Source organism: Scylla paramamosain, chromosome 11 (assembly GCF_035594125.1).
Source record: "Scylla paramamosain isolate STU-SP2022 chromosome 11, ASM3559412v1, whole genome shotgun sequence".
In the NCBI taxonomy this organism is placed as follows: domain Eukaryota; kingdom Metazoa; phylum Arthropoda; class Malacostraca; order Decapoda; family Portunidae; genus Scylla; species Scylla paramamosain.
The window spans coordinates 4,815,938-4,834,728 of NC_087161.1; the positions used below are offsets into that span (position 1 = coordinate 4,815,938).

The 18,791-nt window shown below is 38.6% G+C and overlaps 2 protein-coding genes across 21 annotated transcripts in view; one reads left to right on the forward strand and one right to left on the reverse strand.

Annotated features, from left to right (window-relative positions):
• Nucleotides 1–1,035: 1,035 nt before the first annotated feature.
• On the forward strand, nucleotides 1,036–17,810 carry LOC135104855 (uncharacterized). 14 transcript variants are annotated; one of them, XR_010270562.1, is made up of 6 exons: nucleotides 1,123–1,262; nucleotides 9,091–9,336; nucleotides 11,920–12,183; nucleotides 12,309–12,428; nucleotides 16,467–16,500; nucleotides 16,839–17,810. XR_010270562.1 is itself a non-coding variant. In XM_064012548.1 (4 exons), exons 1-2 carry the CDS (start codon nucleotides 1,051–1,053, stop codon nucleotides 12,065–12,067), a joined length of 378 nt encoding a protein of 125 aa, XP_063868618.1. In that variant the 5' UTR covers nucleotides 1,036–1,050; the 3' UTR covers nucleotides 12,068–12,183; nucleotides 16,467–16,500; nucleotides 16,839–17,810. The 14 variants fall into 14 exon arrangements, 5 of the variants coding, with proteins under 5 accessions (XP_063868618.1, XP_063868617.1, XP_063868620.1 ...); XR_010270564.1 differs by lacking the exons at nucleotides 16,467–16,500; nucleotides 16,839–17,810 and adding an exon at nucleotides 15,206–15,341 and having other exon boundaries at nucleotides 1,124–1,262; XR_010270565.1 differs by lacking the exons at nucleotides 16,467–16,500; nucleotides 16,839–17,810 and adding an exon at nucleotides 13,335–13,474 and having other exon boundaries at nucleotides 1,124–1,262.
• LOC135104854 (uncharacterized) overlaps nucleotides 5,879–18,791 on the reverse strand; it is a 32,794-nt gene continuing 19,881 nt past the window's right edge. For all 7 annotated transcript variants that reach the window (XM_064012541.1, XM_064012540.1, XM_064012543.1 and 4 more), the window contains exons 13-18: nucleotides 17,831–18,230; nucleotides 17,261–17,324; nucleotides 16,843–16,974; nucleotides 13,860–14,027; nucleotides 9,151–9,318; nucleotides 5,879–7,000 (exon numbers count right to left, since the gene is read on the reverse strand). In XM_064012541.1, the coding sequence (XP_063868611.1) occupies nucleotides 6,657–7,000; nucleotides 9,151–9,318; nucleotides 13,860–14,027; nucleotides 16,843–16,974; nucleotides 17,261–17,324; nucleotides 17,831–18,230 (1,276 nt within the window). In that variant the 3' untranslated portion in view covers nucleotides 5,879–6,656. The remainder of the gene's footprint in view (nucleotides 7,001–9,150; nucleotides 9,319–13,859; nucleotides 14,028–16,842; nucleotides 16,975–17,260; nucleotides 17,325–17,830; nucleotides 18,231–18,791) is intronic.

Here is an 18,791-nt window from a genome sequence, read left to right on the forward strand (position 1 = left end):
ACTGGCGACATCTTATTGCTGACGATGACTTGTGCTTATATGTGACTTGTTCAGTAATTGTGTCTGTTTGATTATTTTCTCTGTCTGTGATGGTTCAGGTACAGTACATCTTATTCGTAACGATGACTGCTGCTTATATATACGACTAATTCGGTGAGTGTGTCCTTGCCTGTCTTATTGTTTGTTTTTTGTCTATTACTGTTTACATCTTATTCTTAACGATTACTTCTTTTCACCGCAGAGCCATGCAGTGAACAGAACAGACTGGAGAAAACATTTTAATCCATAAGAATTCTGAAGTCTTGCTTTGAAATTATCCTGTAACATCTCTTAAGACAGGGCTTCTCAACCTTTTGCAAGCTGGACCCCCCAAAGCTGATTCAGGGCAGTTCGGGCCCCCCCTCCTCCCTGCGCCACCCACTTAACCCCTTCCCCTACTATACCACCAAAGATAGATCAAATCAGGTAGACAGATAGATAGATAGACAGCTGCATCTCCCTTGTAATAATAATCAGTAAGTCCGTGATTTTCCGTGATTTTTTTTTCCACTCCCGTCCTGTGCTCCCCCTCCCTTCCCCCCGGTTGAGAACCACTGACTTAAGACATTATTATTTTGTCTCTGGGTTAAATATTAATTTATACCAAGTTTTGATGCTGCTTTTCCTCCATTAAGAACATTTCATTCATTATCTAGGTGGTGTTCTTTTCCGAATAATCATTTCATTACACGCGAAGATCCTATCACGTTGACAGTGGTGCCAGTCCTTGCTGTATTCATAATGATAATAATAATGATAATAATAATAATAATAATAATAATAATAATAATAATAATAATAATAATAATAAAACTTTTAGCGAGGGTTAAAGCCGTCACTCCGTTTATTATATTTAACAGTTAGGCGATTAGAAGATTGAAATGCACCGTATGTCTGTATTCAGCTATAATTAATTGTTGATAATAAAAAAAAAAAAAGAAATTATACCTATATGGTGAGTTTGTAAAGCAACTAGCGAGCAGTTACGTAGAATCACATTAACACTGACATATGACCGTGGAAGCGAAGCAGCGGCGGCGTGTTCGTGGCTTCGGAGCCTCGGGTGTGATGTTCATGACCGGGAAGATCTTGGCGGATCCCTGCCCCTGCTGTATTCTTCCTCGCCCCTCAGACCTCCACACTGCCCTGACCCTTCCCTGTCTCTCTTCCGTCACCCAGGCCACGGTGAGAGGGGGCCGCCCAGCCAGAGACCAGTGGACGAGGTACTGTAGTGGTGTGAAATAAGGGTCTCATTCTTAAACCGTACGGGGGTGTTGCTCGGTTGCTTCCAATAAGCTGTAGTAGTTTTTGAGGCTTTCAAGGGTATTTTCATGATTGTAGTGATAGCTTTATCTTTTACCTGCTACGTTCTGTTTTTTGCTAGTATTAAGAACACACACAAAAAAAAAAAAGTTTGCATGGATACATAGTTTTTATTTATTTTTTAGGCTCCATAAGTATTTATTTAAGTGGAACACAAGCTTGTGTCTACAAAATCGAACGTGAGCACAGGAAAGTACTTGTCCAGCAGTGAAAGGATTAACGATAATTCTACTTTATTAATAGGAAACCCATATGTAACTTAAAAATTGGTTAACTTTTAAAAAAAAGTTGTGAATGAGGAAAGCGTTCAAGAAGGCTGTCATAAATACCACTGTATAGTCCCCGACATGGTGTTACATTACGTATTGCCAATAGCTGTGTCGGTTTGCTGGTAGTGTCGCTCTAGTGTCTGTGGAGCTCATTAAGACTGTTAAGAAGTAGGTTCAATGTCTTGTCAGTTTATATTGTGCTGGCGAGCTGGGCCGTGGTGGTGAGTGGCGCGGCTGATGAGAGATGTGTACGTTGTCATGGCAAGGACTCGATCCTCGGCGCAACACTCATGGCACCTGCTTCAGATCAGCAGGCCACTACACCTCGTTGCAACCTTTTTTTTTTTATTCCCCCGCCAGCATATTCCTCCAAACTTTCTTGCAGCTTTGTTCGACTCGAGATTAACTCTCTCTCTCTCTCTCTCTCTCTCTCTCTCTCTGACAAAACGTTTTGATATAGCGCTGCACCGTTCTGAGATGGTCTCGGGGTTAGGTTAGTGGCCTCTAGGGATCGTCAGGAGGGGAGAGCAGCTCTCTCCTGTTAGATCAGGTGGGGTTAGGTTAGTGACTTAGGAGGCGCATAATTAATTAATAATGGGTGGGAGCACTTAGAGGGTGGAACAAGATAATCCCAATGGTGAAGCGCTATTGTAAAGAATTATGAAAATTTTCGTCTCCCAAACAAGGTACAGTTCTGGGCATTGGTTGTGCTTCGCCGCCATGATGAATCGTAACCAGCTCAAGTTCGAAGGTTTGAACAAGGTGCGAAGTGAGGAGAGGAGTGCGAGGTGCCGGCTAGTGGGAGGGTCCCTCTTCCCTCGCCGGCATCTCGCACTCCTCTCCTCACGACGCACTGTTGTTCAAATCTTCAAACCTGAGCTGTTGCGATTCATCATGGCGGCAAAGCACGACACAGTTTATGACCGCGGCGGTACAAGTACAATATCAAATATTTAGTTATCAAAGTTAATGCATTGCAATGAAGTCCTTTACATTTTGGCTCCACAGCAAGTGTTGAGTACAGAAAACCTTTACTAGATTACTATTTAATATATTTTTAATGATAATTGGTCAACATTGGCAATTCTCTTAACCGAATTGTCAATATTTTTATTAAACTAGAAGAGCCACAGGTCTGTGCATACAGGTAATCACACTTCACTTGCCATGCCCAGTCTTGCAGTTTCATATAAAAATAATAATATTAATAATAATGATAATAATTGAAGGGCAGCAATAATAATAATAATAATAATAATAATAATAATAATAATGATAATAATAATAATAATAATAATAATAATAATAATAATAATAATAATAATTGAAGGGCAGCAAAAAAAAAAAAAAAGACTCCATTACCTGGGATCAAAAACCTGTCAGGACTTTCACGGGAGTAGAGTTTTTTCTCACAGGTCACGAGTCATCCAAGTTGTCACTAAGGTTTGGGCAAATTTTGGTTGGCTCTGCGTCAAAGCTGGCCAATAAATTAATTTAAGGGAAGATAATATTTTCATTGTGGAGCACAGGCATTATCTCTGAGAGGGCTTTGTGACTTGGGTGTACCTAATGATGGTAATTTGAAAAGAATTCTGCATTTTTATTTCTTCTGCTTTGTCCTCCAGAATATTGACGCTAGTGTTAAGGTTGAAAGCACATTGATACTTGTTGTGTGATGTTGTGTATCTCAGCTGGCAAATATGTGATGTTGTGTATCTCAGCTGGCAAATATAAGCTGATACGATCCACCGTTGATTTGATAGAAAAGTTTGTTCATTGAGCAAATAAAGCTTAAATATTTAGTCATTGCCAGTGGAATTATGAGTTCATCTATGAAGAACCAGTTGGTTCTCATCATTTGGGTTGGTGATGAAGGTGCTGCCCATCAGGTGTTTCTGGGTTTTGATAACAGGTGGTTCAGGTAAAAGTCTAACATGACAAGCTTTTCCAGGCTTGAAAGATGTAGGCTTGATATCTCAATGCCTTATAGCAAGCATAAGGCGAGTATGCAGCAATGAAGGGTGACATCGACATTAACATCGGCATTAATGTACAAAGAAAGCCTGTGTATACACATGCTGCAGCATCCACGTGTTTGGCCACAATGTAACAGATCACTAACTATATAACTTAAGTAATTTATTTCATTAGCAGCAGCACAAAATTTCAATGGCAGTTCAAAGATGAATCTTGAGCTCTTCCTGCCATCATGAAACTTTTTTTTAGGGACACTGGCCAAGGGCAACAAAAATATAAAAAAATAAATAAAATAAAAAAATAAATAAAAAATGCCAGTCCCTGAATAGGGTCGAAAGCGGAAGTCAGAAACTGAAGGATAAGTAAAAGTGAAGGATAAGTGTCTTGAAACCTCCCTCTTGAAGGAGTTCCAAGTCATAGGAAGATGGAAATATAGAAGCAGGCAGGGAGTTCCAGAGTTTGGTTACCAGAGAAGGGGATGAATGAGTGAGAATACTGATGGATCCTTCATTTTCTGTACATTTCTCCATTCCATCCACTACTTCACTGTGTTTCTTCCTGTACTTGCTCCACCACTTGAATTGCTGTTTGCTTTGCTTTTTCTTACTAATTTTGTATTTACACGAAATACTTGTGGGTTTGTCTTAATGCTCATGAATGGTCACCATGAAGTGTCACCAACCTCCAGTGGTGTCCTGATCTTCTTGAAGTGTGGTTTCATTCTTGTGCACGGGTCTGATGCAGAATTTATGTGCTAAACATGATTTGAGGATTGCTCTGTGTTATGTGACATTGCAAGATGGGTAAATGTGGTTACAAAAAATCCTTCAGACCGAAGTCCCAATAGTGACAATCCATCGTCATCTAGTGTGATGATTCAGGACAGTTACTGCTTGCTTCTGGGCTTGCTTGGCCTTGGTTTGCTTCATTTGTTTGTTGGATGTTTTTTACCTTGAAGCAGTATTATAACTAGTGAAGTTTACCTGAGGTTAGGGGTTGCAAGATTGCTAAAGCAGAGCCATCCAGAGTGTGGGTTACTCACTACTCCCTGTAGGTTAGGATGTAGTTCGTCTCGTAGGGCTATTGCTGTAAAGGGTTAAAGTCCAGGAGACAAACACTATATTGTTCTTATGCCAGCTACAAGGGACAGCAATCCTACCTCTCTAGCAGTGTGTCCTGTTGTAGTCTGTGTGAGACTAGTGCCTTGTGGATATGAGTGTGGCTGCTAGGCATAACTAGAATGTGTGTGTAAGATATGTGTTGTGTTAGGTGTTCTCTCTGTCGTACCTAACCAAATTATATTCCTATAGGGAGAAGGCTAGCAAATGCAGGTATATTGCTATCTTAGAGGTGGTACTTCAGTCCACCCTCCCCTTTCAAATGGTTTGTACCATTTAGTACAGTGCAAGGTGGAATTGACCTGGAGATTGAAATGACCACCAGCCATTAGTTTCTAGCTGCTTTGACCTTGTGAACTGAGATGATGCTCCTGGGAAACTCTACACTGGACTAGTCACCCATCACTCACCTCTAAATATCAAGAGGTTTCAGAGAGGACCTAAATGTAACATATAAAAAGAAGTACTGTAATACATTAGGACTGCATGTAAAAAAATAAATAAATAATAAATAAATAAATAAATAAAAAATAATAGTTTCCCAAGTTGGATGAGACGAGATGAGAGCAGTTATTGAAACTTACCTGAGTGGAAGAGTATAGATTGTGAAGATTGGCTCACCAGGTGGTGCTGAGTATTGCAGGCATTCAGTGTGCTGCCATTCTGCTGAGCATATTTATTTATCCTTGACGTGCCTTGACTTCAGCTGATAAGCTTTTTCAAGTTTCATATAATCATCAAATCCTGTACAGATAGGAAGAAAAGTAAAACAAAAAAAATGGGATAAAATATCAGTGACAAAGTGTTTGTGTGAATGTTCAAAGAGAAAAGTGAGACAAAACAATGTTGAGCAATTTTAGATCCTTTTTTAATTAAATGTGTAATCCTTTTGCATTGAACTGGATTGCTGCATCTTTATTTTTCCTCTTCAGTGTCACCTCACTTGTATAAAAAAAAAAAAATATATATATATATCAACTTGCTTCCTATTAAAAATTTTATTTCTTGCATTCCTCACGGAAGGCCTCCTACATTCATTTACTGGAACAACACATGCATGTTGTGACAGGCAGCTGCAAAAAGATCACCACAGCAGTATTCAAGAGCACAGATTTGAAATATTTTTGCCAGGATTTAGGCACTCTTATCTCAGAATGTATATATTTTTTATTATTACAAAAAAATATACATTTTATACATATTTTATATATCTGGAGTCTTCCAAACATGTGGATCTCGCATATGAAAAACAATGCATGAAGAGATGTTCAGTTATTTTTAAGTATAAACTTAACATTTTAATTTTAGATAAAAAAAAGATTCCAGGCTGAGATATTTCTCACGTGATCTGGCAAGACCTCACATCTTGTATTATGGAGACAATAAACATAACACAGAAAAGGATTCCCAGTTCCTCACTTTGTTCCTTTTAGTGACCTTGTACAGTGTACAAGGAATACTGGGACAATGCTCTTCAAGAACAGCTAGAGACTGAGACCAAACCACCACCTAGAAAAGGTTTACAATCTTTATAATAATAATTACGATTGTAAACCTTTTTTATAGTTTTTTGCATCAATTTAAACCTTTTCTAGAGTTTTTTTGCATCATCATGTTCATCTTATGTAGTTGAAGTATTCCTATCTGTAAATTGTAAGCTACTTTGTTTTGTGGATAGTAACTTGGTTTGGAGAAGAGAAGATTTATAAAGGTTGGGGGAGGAGTGATTTAGGACAGAAACTTGTGGCGAAAGAGGTTTAAAATGCAGAGTAAGCGAGGAAAGTTTTGTACTTGCTTGTGTGGGTGAGTTTTGTAAAGGAAGACCGGCTTTTGGTACAATGGAAAAATAAGCATTTGTTAGACATTATAGTGTTGATGAAGCAGGCTAATAGGGAAAGGTTAAGAAAACTGAAGGGCAGACAGACAAATGTTAGGTGTGTGGAGGGCTGGTTTGCTGACAATCAGGAGGGTCAGTAGGCTTAGGATTTGGAGGGCTGATACGGGAAGGCTCTGGGCATGGAGCCTGAGGAAGTGGAGAGGTGGCAGGATTTAAAGGACTGGCAGGCTGAAGGTTTGGAGGCTTGGGAGGGGGAATCTTTGAGTGAAGAGAGGTACAGTGAAGAACTGTCTTTACAATATGCAAGTCAATTCTCCCTTTCACCTGTTTCTTCATCATGCCCAGGGTCAGGGAAGAGTTCTGTTCCAGCAATGTACCTATCATCTCCTGCAGTTTCTCCTCTTCCTTTATTATCCACTTGAAGCTGGGTTTCACACCTGTGGAGAAAAGTGTCATTTAGGAATTCAATGCCTCCAAAGAAAAAACTTTCCTATTTAATAACAATTTGTTTAATATGTATCAGAAAATGCCACATCAACAAAGTTTTAATAGCAATGTGTTTAATATGTATCAGAAAATGCCACATCAAAATCTGCTATTTAATAGCAATATGTTTAATATGTATCAGAAAATGCCACACCACAAATTTTACCAAGTTAAAGTTGCCTTCAGTCTATGTTTAAGGGGACCGACTGAGTAAAAAGATATCCTTAGGCGTGACACTTCACAATGAACACAATAAATTCATCATCCATGTTTAAATACCTATCTAAATGCCACCCTCTCACACTCATTGCTCAATCAATTGGTTGTAGTAAAATATTCACAAAAAAAAAAATAATAATAATAATAAAAACTAGTAAATAAATAGAGTTTACGAGGAACAGTTTTCTTTGTGGTGGAGTATAGAAGTTTCCTCTAAGCCTAGCAGAGTCAGGCAAGGAAGAGCCTCAGTGACCGTGTATGTTGTATATGCTTAGAGGGAGGAGGAGGGAGTTTGTGATGGTCTCTTTCATCAACTTCTGTACCTACAGCATTGGCTCACTTCCCAGTTTTTGCCCTTTCACCACAGTGGGTAAGAGGAAGTCTTACTTTACCCAAATGAGTGAGGTACTGGTAAAAACAGCATGCTGGATATTAGCCAAGAGCAGAGCACATACATCAGTGTGGCATGCCCTCATTGTAAAACAAAACAAGTCATCTATGAATCTTAATGCTTGCAATTATGGCTCAAAATCATCTACAATTAAAAAAAATACATCATGATACTTGGAACCTAAAAATTCCAGTACTGTACAGCTATAAATGGATGAAAAGCATGTAAGCATCCCTTTAAACTTTAAAGCCTCATAACTCAAAACTAACTTATTGTGCTATTAAGGCGTATTTCTCCACCATTTATGGTTCAAATTTGTATTATTCTGGTGTCATTAGAAAGGGAATTAAAATGCCTATAAAATGTAACTTTTTTTTTTCCTCTCTAAAATAACTGGATGAGGAAAATTTTATTTTTCTTAACAACGAAACCAAAAATGAAAATTGAAAATTGACAAAGTATCTAGTGACACATTTAAGAAAACACAAGAAAACCCATCAAAATATGCAAAAATCTAAACCTCAATTTTTTGTATTCATCAAAAAAAGAAAAACTATTGCTCCAAATTTAATGAACCATTATGCCTAATATAAAAATTTTACAGCTCACATAAATTTGGTGCAGTTTGGTTCATAAATAACAAAGTAAATAACTTGGTCAGTCCCCTTCCCCTTAAGGCATGACTGATTAGCCAGTGAGCTTTGATATGGCTTTTCAAAGAACATCAATGTTGTTGAAGACATGCTTTAATGTCTTGTGCTTTTGTGATGTTAGATACTAACGCCTTTTTATGTACTATAAAGCGGTGCATATAGGGAAAAAAACACTTTGCAAGACAACCAAATACAGCTGAAGGGCCCAGCCACAATGCAAGAATTCTCTAAAATAACTTCGGGCAAAATGATATTCAAGGCAGTCACTTTGAGGTGCTACAGCATGTTTGTTCTGGTGTTTTTACTGCTTGCAGCATGAAGGGAAGCTAATTTGACAAAGCAGTTCACAGCACAAAAGCTAAATTGCATGAATGAAGTGGATGAACAGGCATATACCACCTGAATATTATTTCCATGAAAAGGCATCTATGTCATCTTGAGTAGACTAGTGGGTGCAGATGGCCTTTTGTAATGTAAATGAAAACTGGTGTTGGAAAAGAATCGAGTGACTCGCCAGAGCAGGGTTAGGTCATGAAGAGATAGTATAATGTAAGAGGAACAACTGGTGAAGAGCATAACTGTTTTGAATGTGAGATGCAAACTTAACAGGAAGATCACAAATAGATAGACAGTGTGAAGACTGCATCTAGTGATAGGGGTCTTTGAAGCATTTTGTTTATTATAAATCAGTTGATAATTTAAGATAATTTAAGATGAATTGATAATTTAAGATAATTTAAGATGAAATGACAAAGTAATGCTAACTTTTACCCCACAGCACACACACACACACACACACACACATCATCCCAGCAAGGAGCAACAGGCACCTACTCACCAAAGAACAAGTTGGCATTGTCTGCAGTGAGCCACAGAGTCAGTTGGAAGCGTGATGTAAGATTCTCCACCTCAACCTTTATCTTGATGAAGGGCTTGACCTCGGCAGCAAGGAACTGTGGTGCTGTCCCCTGTGGTTGCTCCTTACCATCCCCTTCCATTGGTTGTGCTGGTAAATAATTGAACAGTAGGTGGCCACTTTAACTTTACATTTTCCAACCTTGAGGCTTGCAGGTTAACCTATGAGTTGTGGGTCTGGTTGCATTTGAATATAAATGTAATTTTGTCCTGGCTGCCTCATGTGTCGTGTTATAATGATACGTATCAACATACTACCTTTTTTAATTCTTTTTAAATTTCCTCATGCAATGTTTTCATATTAAATACTATATAGTACCTGCAAAAAGGAGCATGTATGAGTCCACTAAAAGATACAATCCTCCACCAATGGTAATGAAGCAGCTTTTAGTTGAGCTATACCTTGGGACAAAGCCCACAATATGAACAGTTAGAAGCCAAAATTTTTTCTCCACCAATGGTAATGAAGCAGCTTTTAGTTGAGCTATACCTTGGGACAAAGCCCACAATATGAACAGTTAGAAGCCAAAATTTTTTCAAGGGCATGAGCAATTTTTCAGACAATGCACCTCGGTCTTGAAATTTCTAAAGCCTTCCTTGATGCTTTTAGGAACTCAACAGCTTTCCCCACATGAGAAGATTGTGATTTCTAGTCACTATCAACTTTCAGTGAGATTCACAAAGACTGCTTAATAAGTGAATGGCTCTCACTTGTGAATCCTGTGGAATATATTCCAACAACCTCATCTCTAAAAGCTGTGTACAGTACTCGGGAAATAGACTTGGTGCCCTAGTGAAATCAACAAGACAGTTTGGCAAATTTAATTAATTGTATTTTTATAAGGAAATGTGTATTGAGTTGCAGCACCTGTATGCTATCACAGCACCTTAAGCACTCCTGCCTAGAGCCATGCCAGTGTTTGTTGCTCTTGGGCATCCACCAAGGCTGGCTCAGCACTATCTGTGCAGTGTGCAAGTCTCTCCGAGTTTTTGGAATGTGAGAATGTCAAAGTTTTAAACTTTCAAAATCAAATGTAGTTATTTTACTGAAAACCATAGTTTTCATTAGTGAAGAGATGGGATAATCATTCAAAGTTTTTAAGATAAAAATAAAGATTTGGATATCAATTTTTTTTTTCATTTTAAAATATCATTGTTATTGCTAGTATTGGAATTTTGGATTTATTGATTTGTCAGTTATTGGGCACTAAATTTATCACCAGTTATTGATTATTGGTTATCACCAATAAGGTTATTGTTATCAATTTATCGGTTATTGTGGTGAAATATCAAATTTTGATAACGCCCAGCTATGGAATTTATGCACTTTAGAGCCTTAAATTAGTGTGGAAACAGTACAGTACCTTGTGGCAAAAATTTAAGGTAAACTGAGATTCCCCACTACAAATATGGTGGAGAGAAGCAAAGATTTCTAAAAAAAACTCAACACTTATTAGGTCTAATGTGAATTTGAGAAAAATCCTGCTATTACAGCAAGACAAATTAAGGAAAAAAATACCAGCCTTCTCCAGGGAGTCACTGAAAGAACTATTCAAAGAACCATTTGAATCAAATTAAAATACCATTAAGTAAGAACCCAAAGTAAGCCTTTTAAGCAGAAGAGGAGGTTTGAGTTTGCTCACAACTAAGCCCCAAAGGACAGTTCATTACTGGAGAAGTCTTGTGGACTGATGATGGTGTGGTACTGAAAGAGGTCTGATTCCTGTACACCACCCCGATTATCAAGCATCCTCCTCTTCCTGTTAGGATGTGGGAGCGTTTTCCCATAGGGGTGTGGCAGATCTACATGTCTTCCCCTAGGGTCAGTCGGTCATGAAGGTGGTGTACCTATGCCTTTTAGATGACAGGTTGGCCACTGCTTTGCCATGACTGGTGTTGAGTAAGGCTGGGCAAGACTTGAGTCCAGAACCAAGTCTGGCGAATGGCTGCAGGGGGATTCAAGTCCAAAATTTGCTATCCGAGTCCTCACAAGTAGTAATTAACGATGTGTGTGAATTACATCACAAATCACATATTTAAGAACTACAAATAACATAGTGTTTCAGAAATTCTGTAAATAAGAAGTAGAATGTATAATATGATAGAATGGTGTCCAAGCATAAAAAATTAATGAAATCATATGAATGTAAGGAAAAAATTTTGTTCATGCTGGCCAATAGCAGCAGCATTTTAGTGTTGCCATATGGGTAACAAAGCACCATAGACAAATGAGGGTCAATTTTGCTCGTCAACATTGGACTTTGGAGGAGTGGAGGAAAGTACTCGAGTGACAAGAGTACTTTTAATGTGAGTGATGGTGACTGGACTTTGGAGGAGTGGAGGAAAGTACTCGAGTGACAAGAGTACTTTTAATGTGAGTGATGGTGACAGGAATTAAGTGTACCATAAATGGGGCAGTGACCCTCCGGACCTGCAGTACACACGCCACACTGTTAAGCACCTTAATTCAATCATGGTTTGGGGTTGCTTCTCCTACCACAACCTGAGGCACTTTCTTTCTCCAAAAGAACCTCAGAATGAATCAGCACAACTACCTGGACCTGCTGACAAACCACCTTAACTTGTCAATGGAGGTGTGCCAGGCAGATTTTTTTATGCAGGATGGGGCACCATTTCACAGAGCCAAACTAATGACTGATGCTTTTGATTTTAGGAGTATTTGCTATTTCAGCCCTTGGCCTGGCAACTTCCCTGATGATCTCAACCTAACAGAAAACATCTGGGAAAAGACCAAGTCCAGGTTGCAGAACTATGTCTCCTCAGTACTGAAGCTCAAGGATGCCATCCAGCAGCTGTGGGACTCCATGCCTCAAACATAATGATGGAAACTGTAAGGAACCTTACAGACTCCCTCCCATACAGTTTCTTAGAAGTCATTAAGTGCAAAGGATATCCCAGAAGTCATTAAGTGCAAAGGATATCCCATAAGTAGAAGGTAAGTTGATGAGGCTTCAGATACTTTCATTGCATTACATTTAGTTGATGAAACTTTCATTGCATTACATTTGTTTCATCGTTACTTGCAGTACAAGTCGCATAGCACCTGCTTTTTCCCCACAGTTACATCAATTGTCACTGACAGTAGAACCAGCATTGGTGAATACCTATAAGCAAGTCAACCCATAAGCAAGTAGTGTTGACAAGCTCCAGGCAGAAGCATCAAAGCTGCCATGATATCATGTATGCATCGCAACTGACTCGTATTTCCTCTAAAATAAGAGAACAAAAATTTGTTATACTGTCACCAGGCACAGAATCCACTGGTGAAGCTCTATTTGTGCACTACACAGAATAGCCAACACAAGAAATACCTAAACAAGCATCCTTTAGAGATTTTTACTATTTATCTTATCCCTTAGATCTACTAATTAGGGAGATAATGTGACATTAAGGTCATTTATGCAACCATTCCTGGGTTTACACATCAGACCTAGTGTTGTTTACACAACAGACCTAGTGTACCCATTACACCATAAGTGACCCTCTTCTCTTTTAAATCTGATCCGCACCTGATGCACAACCCTTTGTAGAGGTCCTCCAGACTACATCTCTTATTTGTTCACAACTGATCTCCCTTCATGAACAACATTCCACAAGTATTCATTTTGCATTTAGTGTGCTATCTACAATGTTCATCCATCCCATTTATGGTTTTCCAATTACCTTTACACATTTATCCAATCCGGTTATCCTCCCCAATTTCTTTTCGCCTATCCTCTCTACATGCTCAGACCATCATGATACTTTGCTCTGCTCAACCACTTTGTCAATTACCAACCAAACAACTACTACTACTGCTACTACTACTAAGTATCATTCAACAGATACATCCTCCTCACTTCCATTCTCACTATTCATACACACCTTCCTCACACAGGTTACATTTTATCTCCTCTTCTGTTCCTGTGTTTCATGTTTCAACCCATACAATGCTGTCATTACTAAGATGCCCTCGTACAATCTCTTTGCATGACCTGCAACTAAATACTATTTTCCAGCCAACTGCAGTCATACACAATATATTCTTCCTCAAACATTTCTTGCTTCATTAACTGTAAATTAAATCCTTTATTCTTTCATCCACAGGAACGTTACACCACTTCCTTCCCATCCAACTTGGTAAAAACTACGTTCATCCTACTTCATTCATTCCAATTCATAAGTTCATGACCGTAGTCTTGTTTCCTCCTGCTCTCTCTCACTTCCAGTCTTCTCTACCAGGTGTCTGCACCTCATCTTAGACATTCATTCTCTTCTCAACTGCTCCCATGTTTTGGCTAAGCAGAGCTCAGTATTCAGATATGGGTTGGGCATGTAAACAGATTGACAGTCAGTGAAGAGGATACCTGGATCCCTGGATCAGATGTGAGATGTAAAACTATGGCGAGTTCTGCTGCTGAGAGATTGAGAGAGAGCTGGCATGGTTGTGAACTTGATATGTGCATACTTCTTAATACATTTCTCAACATAGTTCCATAATACATTTCTGAATCCATTATTTCCTTAATGACAACCCTTCCTCCATCCACATCTCTCCTCCTAGTATACTTTGATTTCTATAAGTCAACGTTAGGAAGAGCTAAATTTAAACAGAACAGAACAAGTCACTACCACTGCTGTGTGTTGCACGTTCATGCATACAACTCCTGCACAGTAGAATGTCCAGTGAATTCAGAGCAAGGGATGAGTAGGACTTGGCAAGATGAGTGCTCGGGAATACACTGTCACACTTATCACACAGTCCCCACACCCACTGGTGGAGACATGCATGATCTGCATCTGAGGGGGATGAAAAAGTAAACTTTATCAATGATTTGACCATTAAAATTTTCAATTGCTAAACCCTCTATCAGATTGAGAGTAATACTGCCATTTTATTCCCTATGCATTGTAAAAGATCTATAAAAAGGATAGAGAACCTGTGCCTTATAACTCCTTGTATACTAAACCTGATTCATCTCCCCATGATACATACATGAATCCCTTTAAAAACTTTCATGTTGTTCAGTGACCACCTACCCATACACCCCCCAAAAAACTTTCATGTTGTTCAGTGACCACCTACCTATACACCCCCCAATGTCATTAATGTAATACATTAATGTAATACAATCTCAAGAAACATAAATGCAGCACAAAATTCTTGACATTCATTAGTAATTTTCAACTGGTATCCTGACTAGAAAAGACCTGATAAATGTGAGCCGCCTAGAGCCAGAGTGATGTATAAGCACCAAAAATTTTATAAACGGAAAAAATGCCATCAAAGTTTTGCGAGATTCAAAATGTGATTTCTCAGAAAAGGCCTGATAAATGTGAGCCGCCTAGAGCCAGAGTGATGTATAAGCACCAAAAATTTTATAAAAATGGAAAAAATGCCATCAAAGTTTTGCGAGATTTAAAATGTGATCTCTCTTCAATGGATTGAGATAGAAAGTAATGATTGGTATCAAAATAATCAGTAATTTATGCCATTTAAGGCTATTTAGTTGAATTGCATTATTAAGTTACATTAAATAAATACATCATTAAAAATAAATTTGATTGCATTTCTTCTTCAGTATGATTTTGTCAAGGATCACACAGCTACATTAAAATCATATTCAGTGCCCACATTGTTTATTTCCATTATTCTATTAAAGTTGTTTTATTTCCTATTTACTGTTAGGGAAAATCTACAGAAGCCTTCTCCTTAGTGAACTTGTCAATTTCATTAAGCAACAACATATGCGACATACAAGTACTTCCTAAGATGAACATAAATGAAGAGATTGTAAGATACAAACTTTAAAAAATGTGACAAAAGCTTAAAAAAAGTGACAAAAGCTTAAAAAAAGTGACAACTAATGTTATATAAATATACTGGTATAAAGGATAATAGAATAAAAATTTTAAGTCATCCAATGCTTTCCCCATGGAACTTTGTCTTTTAATGATAATTTTCTTCCATTCTGCAGGATCACACACCTCTCTTCCTTTAGAGGCTCCTGGCTTCTCAGGGTGTATGCTGTTGTCTGCCATACGAGTAATAATGAAAGGCTTGCGTGTTGTGCAAAATCAAATATGTGCAAAATCAAAATCAAGACCGCAGCCTGTCATTCAAAGATAGCAGGCAGGAGAGAGGGAGAGTGTGAAGCATGTGGGTGTGGTGGTGGGGAGGTGTTCCAGTGTGTGTGTGGTGGTGGGGAGGTGTTCCAGAGTGACACGTGACTTGTAGCACAAACTGTCATTGCCTGGCTCTTCCCACGCTGCTGTGGTGAGGGGGTTTACTTCTCTCTGGCCCCAGCAACTAATAGCTATGACACAAGTGTAGCAGGAAGGTTCTGTGGATAATTTCACTTTGATGGATTTTTTACCCTATTGCAGGATCCATTCTGATGTCCATGTTCTTTCCCATCACGGTATGAAGGTTGGGAGAAGACAATGCAATAAAAATAACAATTTTGGCCACGAGGTCACTTACGTCACTCTGGCTCTGGATGCTTCATGTGTGTGTGTGTAGTGGAACCTCAGTTTTTTAACTTAATTCATTCCTAATGCCATTCAGAATCCAAAATATTTGGAAACAAACTATCTTCCCCATCAATCAATGTGAAATAGATTAATTCCATTCCCAGACACTCTTCCACTTTGTCTTGGTGGATAATGACTGACGTTACCACTGCTAAGATGGCCACTCCACACCATCTCCAGCTTAGAAATTATTTATCCAGAAAGGATGCACTTTAAGAATTTAATGAAACAGAAATCAAGTTATTAAACTGCTTAGACCATGCAGGTATTTTCTTTGTCACCAATCAAGTGAAGGAAGCTTTACAGGACACAGAGCAGAGCAACCCACTCACCACCAAAATGAAGGTGATCATAACACCTAGACATCTTGCTGCTGGGAAAAGCTACTGGAAAAATGCAGTTGTGGGGGGGTTGGGGATTATTACTCCTGAGCACCAAACCTTGTATTTACATAAAGGTTCTTCAACAGGATCAGATTTTAAACTTTTCAAAGATTAAATTAGTCTTACCCACTGTCTCTTTCAAATACATAAAAATGAAGGAAATATTTATAGAAACTATCAATTATGGCAGCTTTTGCTATGTCTTTTAGTATTTGAAATGAAGTAACTTTGAAAAATCTAATTTTGGTGCAATATCCGAAAAACAAATCATGGTACAATATCTGAAGCATAATTACAAGTTAAAATTTTTTTTCAAAAACAGATTTGTCCAGAAAGGAAGGCATCTGGTAACCAAGGTGTGTGTGTGTGTGTGTGTGTGTGTGTGTGTGTGTGTGTGTGTGTGTCACATATTTTCAAAAACTTTCTCCATGATTATGAGTTCCAATCAAATACATAGCTTCAATAGTGTAACCTGCAAAACTATTGTAGTAATGTAAACATCTAGCCACCAAGAAAAGCAACAAACTGAAGGCAGCAAATCTTAGCAGCATGCAAAACAAGATATGAAGTTGTACTGCTAATATTCTAAATAAACAGATAGCACTAACAAGGCTTTTCCCCCCTCTGATTTTATAAACTATAATCATCGATTCTTCTACTTTTATACCAATATGCACAATCCCTTTCCCCACAGTCACCTCTACACCAGCAGTCCTCCCCGGCAATGACTCTGATGTCTGTGATGGCAGCCTCAACACGGTGGACCTCTCCAACCTTTCCCTGGAAGTAGAAGGTCTCCAGGCTGGACTCCTTTGCCTCCCCCACCACCTCTGGATGCACCACACATAAAGAGGAACAAAACACATTATGAAAGGAGGAAAATTATAGCCACTAGAGTTCCAATTCACTTTATAGTTATCATGCAATCAATATGGAACAATATGAAGCAATATTATAAATGTTAACACTAAAATCAGCACTTGAAGTGTAAGTAAGAAGCTTATGTTGTGCATAAAACTTGTAATGAGTGACATCACACACATGACAAGTATATAATATGGAAATCAAAAACATTTTAGAAATGACTGCCAGTAATGATCAGGATTCAATGCTCACCTGTGTGAAACTTTAGTGTGGTTGTCTGGAGTGCAGCAGGCACAGGCATATCTGCACTACCAGCCTGGAGTGGAAAAGTAGTGTGCTTTTTTATTTCATTCATTTACATTCACTTTAACTAACATGATTAAATGTATTTCTGACAGTGCCACACAGCCATCAGCCAAATGGGTAAAATTTAATGGGGATGACTGAAGTGTATTTTCACAGAAGCACATGTCCCTGTGGATTTGTCTGTTTATCCTCAATTTAGTCATATCAATCATAAAATCCTTAATTTAGTCATGTCGATCATGAAATGAGAACAAAATAAACAATATGAGAGCTTAGCTAAAGTGACAATGGAAAGGAGAGATTGCTTTATTAAAAATTCATATTATAACTGTACACAGGTAATACTTTCATTATGAAGAGTTGAGCACTTACCTGATAACACTGTGGTGTATTTTTCATTGTTTAATATGTTTAATATTTTGACATGTAGCTTACTATTGTATCTCTTCGTCATTGTATTCTCACTCACTCATGCAATATATGTGTATGCACAGGATACAGTACTATGTGCCTCACCTGCTGCACCTCCTCTAAGGCACTATCATGTGTTGAGACAGAAGAGCTTGCATGGGTAGGCACTTGTGGAGGAGTGTGTTGCTGGGACTGTCTGGTAGCTGGTACCTTTGTAGAAGAGGGATGGAGGGGCTGCTTGGAGAAAGGGGAATGCGGGGAGGAGGGATGGGGAGGCTGCCTAGAGGTGGAGGGTTGAGGAGAGGTAGCATGGATGTCCTGCCTAAAAGGAGAGAGTTGTGAAGATGGGACACATTTTGAAGCATGGGGTTGTGGGGAAGGATGGGAGATGGAGGGCTGGAGGGTCGGTCGAAAGGGGAAAACGGCTTGGATGGACATCCCTGAGCTGCTGAAATTCAGACGTCGCCGTTTGCTCGTAGGAAAATCTCCGTCAGATGGCAGCTTCCTGTGAGGCAAAATAAATTATACTTGAGGGTTTGGTTACTTCAAATAAATATTAAGGCTGAAAAAAGGACTTACTGCAAATAAATATTAAGGCTGAAACTATACTAGTAATAATTTTGGCTAGAATCCTTAATATAGTGACTTTCATTAAATTGCCTGCTCACAACACAACCAGTATGGGAGGATAATTATTACAATACTGGAAGAATAATTATTACAGTAGTGGCAATGAAGGTCAGAGAAAAGCCATTAGCATCTCCATATCGTCACCTTAAGCAATTGTCATTTTTTGGGGCGATTTCTGGATTTTTGCCTAAATCAGTACTTGCAGGATGTGGCACACCTTTTGATAAACATGCCCAACTCATTTGTTGAGTATGGGTGGTCGAGAATTCGGTTAACATTCTGCCTAAATCACAAGGTAACTTAGGCATTATTCCCAGCACTGTCTAAGTCAATCTTGTGATTTGGGTTAGTCTGTTTTGACTATGGATTGCAGGCTTTTCTGTTATGTCCTAAAACTATGGCATCTACATGTACTACAAAACAAAGCTTCAGGTAC

Excerpts from the sequence above, each read along its gene's own strand:
- LOC135104855 (XM_064012548.1), top strand. The coding sequence starts at position 1,051 with ATGACCGTGGAAGCGAAGCAGCGGCGGCGTGTTCGTGGCTTCGGAGCC. Across the intron at positions 1,263-11,901 it reads GCCAGAGACCAGTGGACGAG|GAGTATTTGCTATTTCAGCC; the intron begins GTACTGTAGTGG and ends TTTTGATTTTAG.